Consider the following 14,269-nt stretch of genomic DNA (forward strand, 5'->3'; position numbering starts at 1 on the left):
GAATGGAAGAGCTGCTGAGTATATCTGTAAAAGGATAAAGCCTAAGTGCTCTCCAGATACAGCTAAGAGATGGCAAGCAATGGTTTAAAGTCTTCTTAAAAAGGTAAAATGGAAAAGAAAGGGTTAATAAACTTATTCCTGTTATAAACTCTGACTGATTTAGCATAAAACCAGCTGTATTGTAAGATTAAACCCCACCTTTTACTTTCATAAAATATCTGGGTAGGAAGTACAAGGTCAAGAGGTCAGTTTTTGTGATCTATTCATATGTGGGAATTAGTCAATTGTAATTCCCTTCTAAGTTATGAATGAGTGTTACATATACTGGTACACGTAACTTGACAGCAGCACTGTGCTGAGTCTGCATGGTTCCTTACAGGCAGATCCAAGCTCACTCCATACATGCTAATTCAATCATCTCATTTCTTCCACAGATGCAGTACATAGCATAGGTAGGGTGAGCTCCAATTGCAGTATTGAACTGTCTAAATAAACATTATATGAAACTGGAAGGTCCAGGTTATTAATACACTGTTAGGCACAAAGAAGATTACCAGATACCATCCGTACTTGTTATGAAAGACAAAACATGGAAAGCACCAAAACATAAAAATAGCTAAAGTAAGTTTAATGAAGCTCATCATCTGTGTCTTCAATAGAGCCTGTAAAGATAAATAAAAGTTCCATTTCTAACATGAGATCACTCCTTTGAAATTCCATAGTGCATAGATCAGGTTAGCTAAAAGCTGTACAGACGGAGATAATTTACACCTATGACCCAGTGGAGAGGTCTGACTGAAGCCACACAACTTATCAATGTTCATTTTTTAAAAACTCAATTTAATTGACTCATAATGTATCGCTGATCTCTCAGCAATCTCAGACTTGACATTTTGGGCTATTTTGAATTTCACATGAAAAAGCAGGATGTAGATAGCAGCAGAACAACAAAATGTGGAATTTTCATTTTCCAAGCTAAAAACAGATTTCAGTCAGATTAGATCATACCACAAATAAAATATCTCCATTTGCAGCATTTGTGAGGAGACTTTACCTGTTGGCTTCCTCAGAGTCAGCTCCAGAAGGACAGAATTCATGAGGAGGTTCTCTTTCCAAATGTTCCATCAAAGGTGAGGTACTACAGTGGAAAACCAGAACCTGCTTATATATTTTACAATAACCTGGTCCTTCACGGGCATTGTGAAGTCATTCCAGGACCTACAAACCCTTTTTAACCAATTCTCCCTGAGCTTCCAGTTTTAGTGAGCACTGACAGGACACCTGCCTGCACACTGCAGCACATGCAGACCTCAAACCATTCCCCAGAATGCTCCTCCAATGACTGCTACAGCCCAAAGTAATGTTAAAAACAGCAGAGTTGTAGTTCAGACAGGAATAGAGTGAGTCTTCTCTTGTGGACAGAGCTCCTCTTAGGATTACAGAGTATCCCTGCACCAAAGAAAGCATGAGTCAAAAGCATCCTAACAATGTATTTGCAGAAAGGTAACAATTTTTGGTATATATGTATCTGGTAAGCTTATAGCATTCAAGAGAGTAGTATAGAAATGCGCAAAAAAGTAAAAGCATTTTTGCAAAAAAAAAAAAAGAATACAGTGCAGAGCAGCCTCATCTTGTTTACAGAGATTTATAGAAGTGGCACAGACAGTTGATTAGTTGGCCTTACCAAGGAGAAAAATATCAGCTAAGAAATTAATCTTATTCCATCAGGAATTGCTAAATGCGAGAGTGAAATTTGCTTAGCCCACCACTGAAAAATTCTTTTTTTCTGCAAAACAAAAGTGGAATGAACCTTACAGCAGTAAAAACCACACCTGCAATGAACCACAACAGGCCCGATGGCGTGGCGCTTTGCATGTGACGCCTTCCGCACAAAGGTGAGAACAGGCAATGTATATTCTGGAACACCCATGTCAGGCCACTGGGTATAATGGTACTGAGTTACTATACGTCCACTAGACCTCCCTTTCTGGGAACCCTGCAACAGAAAAATAATTCCATATGTAAGCAGCCCACATCGTCACAGTTTTATTTCCGTACCTGATAGTTGTTGAACTAGAACTGTCCCTATTTAGCTAAAAGCATGCCACCTGGCTCTGAATATTCCAGCTTTCAAAGAGAAGAGGAAGGGCTTATGCTTCTGTCCCATTAACTTGCCCACTGAGTGGAAAAATGACCTGGCACTGTCCCTTAGAAAGCCACAGAGAAAGATTAAGAGCAATGGAGGGATAACAAACTACAGACACTCTTAAGAGTCACCAGCTCTTTCTGCCACTCTGCTCCTCTGTTGCCTGAACAGAAGGAATAGGATTCACTTCACCCAGCTTTAGTGATCTACAAGGCAAATAGCCTTGTGTAGGCTGCTTTTCTAAGCTCCTTCCCTCAATGGCAACTCAGAGGCAGGGATGCGTTCAGAAAGTAGGTCATCTCATTCAAATAGTGTTTCCTAAAATAGGCAGAATAAATTCATTGATAGTAAATGCTCCATGTTATGTATTAATTATACAGGGAAAGTGAGAGACTAAATGCCTCAGACATTTATGTGGCCAGAATAAATTCAGTTTTCAGAATCCCCCTCAAAGTAACCAACATCACACCGCTGAACTGAGAGCATGCTGATTCTGATTACAGTAAAACAACGTCTGGATTCACCTGTCCTTAAAAAGGAAAATGGAGAGCTGAGGTAGATAATTCAACTCATACAAGATTTTCTTCCAGCTGCTCTCTTGCTGCAAATGTATCATCCTGCTCACCAGGCAGACAAAGTTCACATCAGCTCTACAGTGCTTTTTCCCTGATGGTCCTGCATCACACTAGTACTACAGGCCAGTGTCTTTTCAGTTTGTTGATCTGGTCAAATTAACTGAAGTGGACAAGCAACTTGGCTAGCTGAGACCTACAGAACTTGGCTTTACATATACAGCAGAAAGGAGCTGCCAACTTCCTTAAAAAGATTCTGAGCATCTTTTAACATTTCCTTTTGCCTACTTGTGTTTTCAGAATGCCACAAACCTTTTTGATTTTGGTGTTTCTAAGAGTAAAATTCCTCACAGTGTAATAGGCAAGTACATGAACACTCTTCTGAGTAACCAAGAAGTTCCCATATTCTTCACTACCTTCGGCAGGCCAGTACTGGTCACATTTTCTCTGTTAGAAAGCAAATGAAAACCAGAGAAGAAGAAAACAAAATGTCAAACTAGTAAACTGAAATGTTCCAATTTAAGTCAAGCATAGTCAAGCACAAAACCATATAGGGACTCTCAATATACCCAGTTTATAATAGACACAATCTTCTGTACAGAACAAATAACACTATTTTGTGTTGTAAAGAGAGATGGCTGTGCAAAGACGCTCTTTATTTGGAATACTCAAAAAAAGAGAGGTTTAAATCATATTATCAGAATTAAAAGGCTCTAATAATGTGGAACTTGCCATTCTATAGGCACTCTAAAAACTAAAGAAACTAACATGATCTGTAGGAAAACCATGAAGACATTCAAGTCAGTAGAGTTGAACGTGGCTTTTGATTAGTTTATAGTATGGGCAGAGTATATATCTATATGATCAGCAAGGCTGAGAGTGAGTCTCTGTATGATCAGAATATAGAGCAGAGCGCTGTGATGTCCGGTGTTTTGGTTGGGTAGTCATATAGAAGAGTGCATGTTTATTGCATGCTGTTATAAATGAAGTGGTACTCTTGAGTGCAGCCCTTGTTCTGCAATTGCTGTCTGTATCATCTGATAGATGCTTTATAGGTTGTATGACAAGATTTACATTCATTTTAGGCATTGCTGCCAGTGTTTGGCAAGTGTGATTCAATGTCTCCTAATGTGATCCCAAGGTACTTCCATCACATGACCAGAGGAACACACAGCTTGTGATGGGGTTTGCCCTCATTTTGTCTCACTGGACAAACATGTATCTAGTCATGTAGTAGGAAAGCAACTGTGGGTCCCACGGGATGTTAACAGGGAGCTGCTAGAGAACATCTAGAAAAGTTCACCTGAACTATGTTCTTCTCCTTTCCAGGATCTTTCTCAGAAACCCTGAGAAAGAGAACTATGGCAAGCCGATTGCTAGCAAACGTGGAACAAGGTTCCACAGTCTGTCCACTCATATACAAGTCTTTTTTCAGTATAAGACTTTTTTTTTTAGTTAAAACATGGTATTTTCAAGAAGTTATTGAATCTATTCTTAAGTTTCATTCTACAAATCCTCAACTTCATACTTCTATAGCCAATCCTAGCACAAGCAACTACTATAAACTATTGCTCTTTGCTCAATAAATGCCTAAATCAGTTTTTTTAAAGAGAGTCAGGAGTTTGCTACAGGTAAATCTATCAACATCAGATAAATAAATAACAGACAAAGGTACTTATACCCTTCCTTTCTCAACGAGATTAGTTATCATCACAATAACTTCTACGTTATGTTCCCATATCATTCTCCAGAAATCTTCTGCTGTCGATTTTAGTGGCCCTTGAGCTGCAATGTAGGCTTTTGGCTTGTTGTAGCCCTAAATTGAAATATAACAAATGACACTTGTCAAATCACTGTCCATGAGCAAAAGGAGGTTGGGAGGAGTACATGACATTTTATATATCTATTTTTAAAGACTCACAAAAGCTTTTAAGCACTTTTAAATTTGTAACTATCCAAATCACAGAAACCCTGTGGTACCAGATGACATATGAATACAACTGATATGTCAATGTTTATCATTCCAACAAATAGGATACACATGTTCAAGTGCCCATGTTCTGGCAGAATGTTGACATGATAATGATTATGAGACATCTGTTCTGATAGTGGTTTAAAAAATGAATCAAGACCATTAACATGTAAATAACTAGGTAATGAAAACTGGTAATGGTGCCTTGGTGAGGCTCTTAGCCAAATAGCATCTTCTCACGAGATTATCTCAGACAGAAGAATTAACCACTCAGATGAAAAATACTTCTAAAATGACTCAGTGACAGAACACTTTTTGTTTCAAAATGCCCTTAACTAAGCTGCAGCTGCTACAATATCAAGATGGATTCAAAAAAGATTTGGAGTTTTACCTATGCTTTAACTTTCTAGGCTTAACTTGGACCATGAAAAATTTTTTTAATAAAATCTGTAGCATTGTGATCCTTTTTAAAAATTAAATCTATTCATCTCCCTAGATAATTTTCTTACAGAAAACTCTAACAAATGAATAGGCCAGCAGATAGAAAAAGACACTTACATCGACGTAGTTGGCATTAATGTAATCAGTCAGTTTTCCATCCTTTTCTGCAAGCTGGGCTAATTTAACCCTAGTATGATCATCTGCAGTAAAACAAGGGAGAAAATAAGCAGTTTCTATAAGAATTATATTCTTTCTACAAGAAATGCCCTTAAAAATATTGAAATATATTTTTACAATACTTAAGATTAATACAGGAACAATCACACAGACAAACATCCTCTGCTTAGGTATGAATCAGATTCAAAATTCTAGTTGTAGAAAAATAAACTATTAATCCAAAGTTTGAAGGGATTCATAATTTAGTGGCCTGAACACCAGCACCTTGGGTCATTTTAGGCTCTGTGATGTATTTCCCCTACAGCCTCTATCTGCTACCTATGGAGGTGTGTGGATGTTTCCTAAGTCCTGTGTCATGACTGCCAAATCTGCAGAGTAGGATGTCTCAAAATGACAGCAGGCACTAGTATTGAGGCACAATAATTCCAAGTTAAAAGAGCGGACACCGGAGAATAATGGGACTTTGAAGAAACACTGGTCAGCTGAAGAACTTCAGCAGTGGCTACTTCAGGGTGAGCTGAAACTTTCTGCAGCCTGCACTGATTGTAAGAACTAGACTTGAGTCAGTTACAGAGGACAATTCTTGCTGCTTCAGCTGCCCTAAGCTGCCTACACACTGTCCTTTGATAAAAAAGTTGCTGGGCTGGCACCTTTTGTACGACCTGCTACAAACACAGTGGCAGAGGAGAATCCCTGACATTTTGTCCATCTAGACGTATCTTTAGAACGGTGGAATGGAATTTCTTGCTGCTGGTTTACATTGCCTTCTGCCGAATGCTGAACATAGATTTAATTTAGAGCTTCTTGTAATCAGAACAAAGTTGAAATACTATAGAGAGTTAAAACGAATGTTTTGAGCCACCAAAATAATCAAAAACCCAGAGGCAAAAGCTTCAAAGAAAGATTAACAAAACTGAATAGATGTATTTCAGAGAAGAAAAATCTGGGAGAGTGATGCAATAGTGTGCTGGCTAATGAAGCTGTTCTATTCCACTGTTGCAGGGCACAATACAACATAAACCCAGTACATTTATGTTTATATGTGTCAGTAAATATATCCAGGGATTGTGTAGATCCTAGAAAGGATAAATCATCATTATTCTAGATCAAAGATGGATTAATTCTGGTAATCAAAACACAGCCTCTTTGGCTTTCTAATGGCATCATAACGAAACCTCCCAACTTCCTTTGGGTCATTGCAGAAGACACAAATATGTCTTGAAAAACATGCTCATCAAAGTAGAAGAATGTCAGAGGACTAACCTCAAGATATGTGAAATCTCATGCTACTCCTCTCCAAGCATTTTGTTAAAGAGGAGCTGGAGAATCACAGAATCATAGAATCAACCGGGTTGGAAAAGACCTCCAAGATCATCAAGTCCAACCCTTGATCCAACACTGTTGTGGTTACTAGACCATGGCACTAAGTGCCACATCCAGTGTCATCTTAAATACCTCCAGGGACGGAGAATCCACCACCTCCCTGGGCAGCCCATTCCAATGCCTGATTACTCTTGCTATAAAGAACTTCTTCCTAGTATTCAACCTAAACCTCCTCTGGCACAGCTTAAGACCATGTCTTCTTGTCCTACTGCTGGTTGCCTGGGAGAAGAGACCAATGCCCACCTGGCTACAACCTCCTTTCAGGTAGTTGTAGAGAGTGATGAGGTCTCCTCTGAGCCTCCTCTTCTCCAGGCTAAGCAACCCCAGCTCCCTTAGCCTCTCCTCAGAGGACTTGTGCTCGAGTCCCTTCACCAGCCTTGTTGCTCTTTTCTGGACCTGCTCCAGCACCTCAATGTCCTTCCTGAACTGACGGGCCCAGAACTGGACACAGCACTCCAGGTGTGGCCTCACCAGCACTGAGTACAGGGGAAGAATCACTTCCCTGGTCCTGTTGACCACACTGTTCCTGATACAGGCCAGGATGCCATTGGCCTTCTTGGCCACCTGGGCACACTGCTGGTTCATGTTCAGCTTCCTGTCAATCCAAACTCCCAGGTCCCTTTCTGCCTGGCTGCTCTCCAGACACTCTGTCCCCAGCCTGTAGCGCTGCATGGGGTCGTTGTGGCCAAAGTGCAGGAGCCGGCACTTGGCCTGTTGAACCTCATCCTGTTGGAATCAGACCATCTCTCCAGCTTGTCCAGGTCCCTCTGCAGAGCCCTCCTTTCATGGTCACTGTGCCCCAGACGGTCTCCAACCACCACATCTCCCACCAGCCCCTCTCTGTGAACAGCAGGTCTAGTGGGGCCCCACGCCTGGTAGGCTTATTTACTAACTGGTGCAGGAAATTATCTTCTATACACTCTAGGAATCTCCTAGACTGCCTCTTCTCTGCTTTCAAGTGTAGAGGTATTTTTACTCCCTTCAAAAACATATAAACCTATATTGTCTATAATTATTTCTTAAACAAAACACCAAATTATGCTGTTACTTACAAGCAACAATGTTTATGTATCGATTCTTATTCTTGTTGTCGGGGTGATTAGAGCTGTCTGATGTAATACCTAGATCTACAGTACAGCTCTGGATTTCCTGAAAAAAAATTATGTCATATTTTAGTAAGTATTAAGATTCATAAAATGTCTTAAAATACAGTAAGTAATCATGAAAAGAACCACAACCTTATACCCAATTATTTATGATATTTTACAACTACTTCATTGCTAAAAAAAAAATGCAGTGAAATAATTCCTTACCTGATAAAACTCTTTCAGTGTCTAATGAGGGAATGAATGCAAAAAAAGTAAAAAAAATCAAATTCCACAGCACAGAACAAATGGATAAGTGTTTATATAAATTACAATTACTATATGGAAAACAGTTATGGTCATGCAATATATATCTCCATAATAACAACAAAACTAAATATTTTGACATAACTCCTAAAGGAAACGAGGTAATTTTCCAGTTAAAATGTTGGCATCTGCTTTCCTATCTTTAGCTTTAATGTTAGACCTTAGGCCAGTGAACGCTTATACATATGAGTAACATCACAGACTTTAGCCAGATTATCTATATCTTTAACTTTCATTGGATTTTTTTCTTGGTCCTTATAAGTGCATTAGTTTCTCTGTGGAATACTTTTGCTCTCTTTGCATTCAGCTGCAAAACCTTCACTGAAGCAGGACTGTGTGCCACTCTGTCAGCCTCATGGCACTCCGGTGAAGGACAGTTACAGCCCTCACTCAGGCTGCCAGCAGTCTCACAATGAAGCCAACAATGTTATAAAGAGAGAGAAAGGCTTGAAAAGACAGGTACAAAGTCTGCAAGACTCACAAAATTATTTTATTTTATTTTATTTATTACTTTAGTTGACAGGAAACTCAAGCATTTATAAGGTCCACATTGTTAAGTAGGAAATATGTTGTCATCACTAAAAGTACTATAATAAGGTTTCCCAACACTTTTGATAATTCCTTTTAATATAAATCACCTTCACCTATTTAAATATAGATATGAAAAATTGTTACAAGTATAAAAATTAGATTTTAAATCAGTTGTTTTACAGTAATATAAAAAAAATATTAAAAACCCCCAAAAACCTGAACGACCCCTGTACTCTTCAAATGTATGTTAACTCTGCAAAGACAATGACTGTATTTCAGTTTTTCCCAATCTTCTAAGTTCTCCATCAGTTCAGAAAAGAACCGGACACTAATTCTGGGGTACTCTGTAAAGTCAAGAAGGATCTCCAAGATAGTTAAGATTAGCATGAAATACTTCAGATAGGGCAGCTGTAGTTCAGTGAGGTGTAGCATATTTGGTCTTTGGATCACTGCTGTAACTTAGGAAAAGTACAATTGTAGGAAAAGATCAATTTAAGACAAACAGTCTGATTTCTGTATTGCTGTACTCACTAATGGTGAAAGAGCTTTGGAACCATTGTATTTACACACTGTCCTTCAACATCTGCTCTTACTAATAGCCAGTCTGGCTGGAGTCCAGTCCTGCCAGTGCATATGCACATGTGTAATATATGAACATTGAACTGGACGTTCACAAGTATTTACAAGTTTGGTCCAACAATCAAATGGATGTTCTGAATGTTAAATGAATTGAAGAAGAAATGCTGATGAAGTAGGTTATGTGAAGGACATGGAATTTTTGGTCCATTAGATCACAATACATTGGCCGGAGAAACAAAAGCAAAACAAAATGACGCAAAATTATGAATTGTTTACTTTCATTATTGTTTTTGCAGCAAGAATATTACAATCATATTTAAATTAATATAGATCAATTAAAAATTTTTTTTCCATCCCAACTGACTGATTTGCTTAGAAATCTCTTGTAAAAAATGTTAATATCTTTAATTAAAGTATTTGGGGTTTTAATGTTCATATGAACTAAGTAAGAACATATCTATCTTTAAATTGATTGCAATACACACGAATGCGAAAAAATGATGAAGTTCATTAGTTACATATAGTAATAATAACATTATATGATTAGAGCACATGTTTCAACATTTTGAAATACCTTTTATGAACTATATACTTTGGGAAAGGAACTGTAAATCTTTTGCTACCACATATGAAGACTACATTAGCTCCCCTGTTAATCAGAAGTCTTGCCACGTGTACTCATTATTACTTCCATTTTATTTTCCCTGTAAATGGAGCAAGCAAATGTGGGTAGCTTCTGCAAAATTAAATTTTCATTAGTATTAGCAAAGCTTTAGGTCTACCACTGTATCTGATAAGTCATATACATTGCATTATCTTTGCACAGTTTATTCACACAATCATTGAGTATTTTATCACAGTAATAAATATTGCCATTTGCATTCCAGTCCTGTTAGCTTTTATAAATCTCCCTAGTCTTTATGCATGAACTCCTTACTGGGCTCACAGTACTTGTATTTACATGCATTCCTGAAATTGGTGCCCAAGTCAGAATGTAATCCCCTGTTTTTTGTTTCCAGGTACTTAAACTTAACATTATCTGTATGTACTAAAAAGAAAGATGACGTCATAGAGCCATACCTCAAATTCTTCAGAAAAACCATTACTTGCATGTAAATCTGCAACATGTTTTGGAAAATGCTTTATTGGAATTGCTCCAACATCATCTTAGGGGCGGGAAAAGACAAAAAATATATTTATGAAGAATAAAAAGCTAGTGACATATAAAGAAGTTTATATGTAGGCAATCCACACAACATCCTGAAATAAAATTTTGGCATGAGCTTTGGATATACAACTCCCACAAAAATTAAACATTCTTTAACATCATTAACATTTAGTTATCTAACACTTGTACATTTCTAAACGATTATTTGGGAAGAAGATAAAGAAAATGCCTTGCTAGATCTTGCTCTGTCTTTAAGCCCCCCAAATCAAGGTGCTGATTCTGCAAGACGCTGAGTTTGTCTGTAAATAGAACACACAGAATTCCCTGTGAAGTCAAGGAGAAATGGCAAGATTATCTGTTTGCTACAAGATGTTCAAAGGGAGAGTGTAGGAGCAGACCTCTGAATAATACTGATAAAGCAAGAATGAATGATTCGGCAGAGTTGTGTGGGTGCTTTATGCTGATTAGTGTTGCACTGGAATTCTGATCCAGTACATGGACTGGCCGCATAGTCCCAAGCCTACTAAATTAAAGCAGCATTATACCAGTAGTTTAATATTAACTGACATGTTGCATGTTTGCATTGGTATCCAAAGGAATCTTTTTTTTAATCTTCTACTGCATCAGCAACTACTTCCAGTACAGAATTTCCCCCCCATTCTCCTCATGATTCTACAATTACCTATGAATAATAAGTCTGATCCTGGCAGTACTGACCGCAAATTTTCATACCAGGTCTCGTATTTCAAGATTTCAGTGAAAGATTTATGTTTAAGCTTTCTGGATACCCACAAAGAAATTCTCAAGGAATAACCGTGATTCATGTAACTTTGGGGTTCTGATACTGAGTCTGAATTTTCCATCTGATATTTATATTTCAGGACGTCTTCATTTTACTTTATACAAATATAGAAAAACACTTTTGTGTAGAACATTCATCAGAGATCATGTCAAAAATCTTCGGGACTTTTAATCTTCTCTTTCCTGCAAAGATGCCACCCAAACAAAGTCATCTGCTTGTTAATTATCTTGTTAAAGGAGGATATTCTTTCACAGAGTGTTGGTTCTGAAGAATAATTTTGTTGTTTTGGTTTTTTGGGGTTTTTTTTAAAGCCTTTCATGGACTAAAAATATGTTTATTTCACAATCTGTAATTTCATCACTATTTCATATGAAAACAAAACATCAAAAACATTGAACCAGGACCTGTTATTTACATCAACCGATGTTCAGCATTTAGTCCACCTAATAATTTTAGCTTTCAGTTACCAAGAATTTTTTGATTTGTAGTAAGATCTATCTGGTCTTCCACTGACATGACTGGATCTTAATAAAAAAGTGAATTTATCCAGTCAAGCCTAAGAGAAGCTGAACAACCATGTAACACTATCTTCACACTTCAGAGATAAAACCTGGTATAAAGTGTTTATCCTAAAGATATGCAAACACAAAACCAGAAGGGTAGGCAAATGACCCTAAGTGTGAGGACAAGGGAGAAAGAGATCTCAGGTTTTGTTTCATTGCCAGAGCTAATCTCCCAACTCAATCACTTCTGAACCAGGAATGTATTTTATATCTGGATAGCAGATAACCACTTCAAACTACTGATAGTGGGTCCAAATACTACCCTGTAATTGATTATTATTTGAATGCATCTTTGAATTGTTCTGCAAAGTGCCATGGCATCTTCTGTGAATAACTGATCTCCTCTCTCTGCCAATAAAACCCTTCAAAAGAAAGACTTAATATATAATGAGATCTGTGGAGTGTGCTTTTGGTCATATCCATAGGAATTAAACTTAGCAGTTACAAAATACTCTTCCTGCCTACACTCTTTGATGGTATTATGTTGCAGTTGTATTCAATTGTAAAATTACACTGCTGCAACACTTGTACAATAGAAAACTCAAAACCTGCTCACTTGACATCTGTTGCATGCAAAATAAAATGAACTATTTCCTCGGTGCTTGCAGCTTTTTCCATAAAATGTTTTATGTATCTTCAGTCACTTGGCAAAACTTTTCTCTTTAATATTTATCAGCATTTCAGAAGGAAAACCTCCAGCTTCAAAACACGTATTTTAAGAACTCAGAACTCATTTAGGAAAAGGTTATGCAACTCCTAACAGTGGTAATCAATACAAAAGGCATTTAAAGATAATTTAAAGATGTCTACAATTCAGTTACAATAGAAGCCTAATGTTTGGGATTTATTTAATTGTGTTTACTAGTTATCTACCCGAGGGCTGATTTTCTTCCCTTATTCATTCTATGGGAATATATCGCCTTGTGTAATAGCAGTTTGTAAAAACATTACTTGTGGAACAAGATATCCTTGTCTCACAGGTGAAAATGTGGCTTAGGATCTGCTTCAGAATTAGTCTATTTAGAGTACTTTCATTCTACACAGATTGAAAAAGCTGGGAAGGCTGCATGTGCTCCTCTGATACCCTTTCAGGAGGAAGGAAAAGACAGAATTTCTCCAAATAAATGTGGTGGAGTTAGAACCAGAAGACACCAATAAGGTTCTGAACTTCTGTATCATTTTTATGAAAGGATCCCAGAGAACTTTACCATAGCAACTATTCTAGTAAAATACATAAGTTTAAGAACATATAATTGAAATGAAATGCAGACAGATGAGACATACGCTCATCTTGCTGGTAAAAAGAATAGGAAATGTTCTATACAATGGTGACAAACCCAATTAAAGGCAGAAATATAGCAGAATATGTTGCTCCACCTTGAGACAGTGAACTAGAGCTATTTAGCATAGCTCAGATGGCTACACTAGCAGCAGCCACTCTAGTGAGGTTACACCTCAAATGGCTAGAAGGCACAGCGTATCTTTGAGACAACTCTGTAAGGCGAAAATATTTCTCTTCTTTGTTACCTACAGGAGAGAGTATTAGGAACACTAGTCTCTGTCGACATCAAGTGCACCTGTGTTTACACAGATTTGTACAAGAGGCTACAAATCTCTGGTTTACAGATGTTACAGTACGTGAAGAATTCATATTGAAACATATAAAACAACATCTTCCGACAGCTAACACCAATCCACAGAGTAGTTGCCAGAAATACCTGAGACTGGGAAGATTGGAGCTGGGGGAGCAGAAATCACTCGAGGTGATGTATTATCTTCTAAATAAAAGTGAGCAGTCTGGAAACATTTCCTGGAGGGGAAAAAACATAAATAAATATTGCAAAACAAACAAACAAACCAAACAAAAAACCCCAACAAAACATTATCTAAGATCTTTTGGAATTCTGGCATTATTGAATCAGAAGGAAGAATCTTGGTTTTGAAAACCATTTTTCATTGAGTGTCAAATATTACTGCTACAATATAAATATTCCCCCAGCACACCACCAAATTATACGTACAACTTGACGATACATTACCTCAGTATAATACATAGTTCATGCAACTGTACCTATACCAGAGGCAGAGGATAGAGCACGCATCAGACATAGTGACAGCTGAAAGAACTCTGCATCAGGAGCTACTGCAGATGCTGTGCAATTCCAAGTACAAAAAATGCTACTGTCTTCCTGGCTTATTCAAATTCCCACACACAATTACTGTTCCCCTTCACATCATTATGCTAGCCTGAAGATGGAGCAGTGTATACGATCAGTCGTGGTAACTCATTGATAGATCCTACTGCAGATATGGAAATGCAGTAAAAGACAACGTGCCCTGTAACAGCTTAACAGTGGCTCTAGAACTGGGGCTAAACAATATTTTCATAATGTAATCGCAACACTGAGGGAACTTTAACCAAGGAGGACTTCTCAAAGTTGACAGACAGAAGCAGGGGAATTTCTAACTCCAGGAGATGCCGGCTTTGTTGCAAAAACATTGAAGTATGAATACAAATGGAAT

The 14,269-nt window shown here is 37.7% G+C and overlaps 1 protein-coding gene across 5 annotated transcripts in view; it reads right to left on the reverse strand.

Moving 5' to 3' along the window:
• Nucleotides 1–14,269, reverse strand: part of PTPRZ1 (protein tyrosine phosphatase receptor type Z1) — a 132,999-nt gene that overhangs the window by 9,314 nt on the left and 109,416 nt on the right. For 2 of the 5 annotated variants that reach the window (XM_032687425.1, XM_032687426.1), the window contains exons 14-20: nt 13,465–13,556; nt 10,294–10,379; nt 7,744–7,840; nt 5,249–5,331; nt 4,400–4,534; nt 3,031–3,165; nt 1,833–1,996 (exon numbers count right to left, since the gene is read on the reverse strand). In XM_032687425.1, coding sequence (XP_032543316.1) covers nt 1,833–1,996; nt 3,031–3,165; nt 4,400–4,534; nt 5,249–5,331; nt 7,744–7,840; nt 10,294–10,379; nt 13,465–13,556 — 792 coding nt within the window. Of the gene's footprint in view, nt 1–1,054; nt 1,139–1,832; nt 1,997–3,030; nt 3,166–4,399; nt 4,535–5,248; nt 5,332–7,743; nt 7,841–8,004; nt 8,026–10,293; nt 10,380–13,464; nt 13,557–14,269 lie in introns of all 5 variants that reach the window. The other 3 variants (XM_032687421.1, XM_032687422.1, XM_032687423.1) reach the window with 3 other exon arrangements.

This window comes from Chiroxiphia lanceolata, chromosome 5, assembly GCF_009829145.1.
Source record: "Chiroxiphia lanceolata isolate bChiLan1 chromosome 5, bChiLan1.pri, whole genome shotgun sequence".
Classification (NCBI taxonomy): Eukaryota; Metazoa; Chordata; class Aves; order Passeriformes; family Pipridae; genus Chiroxiphia; species Chiroxiphia lanceolata.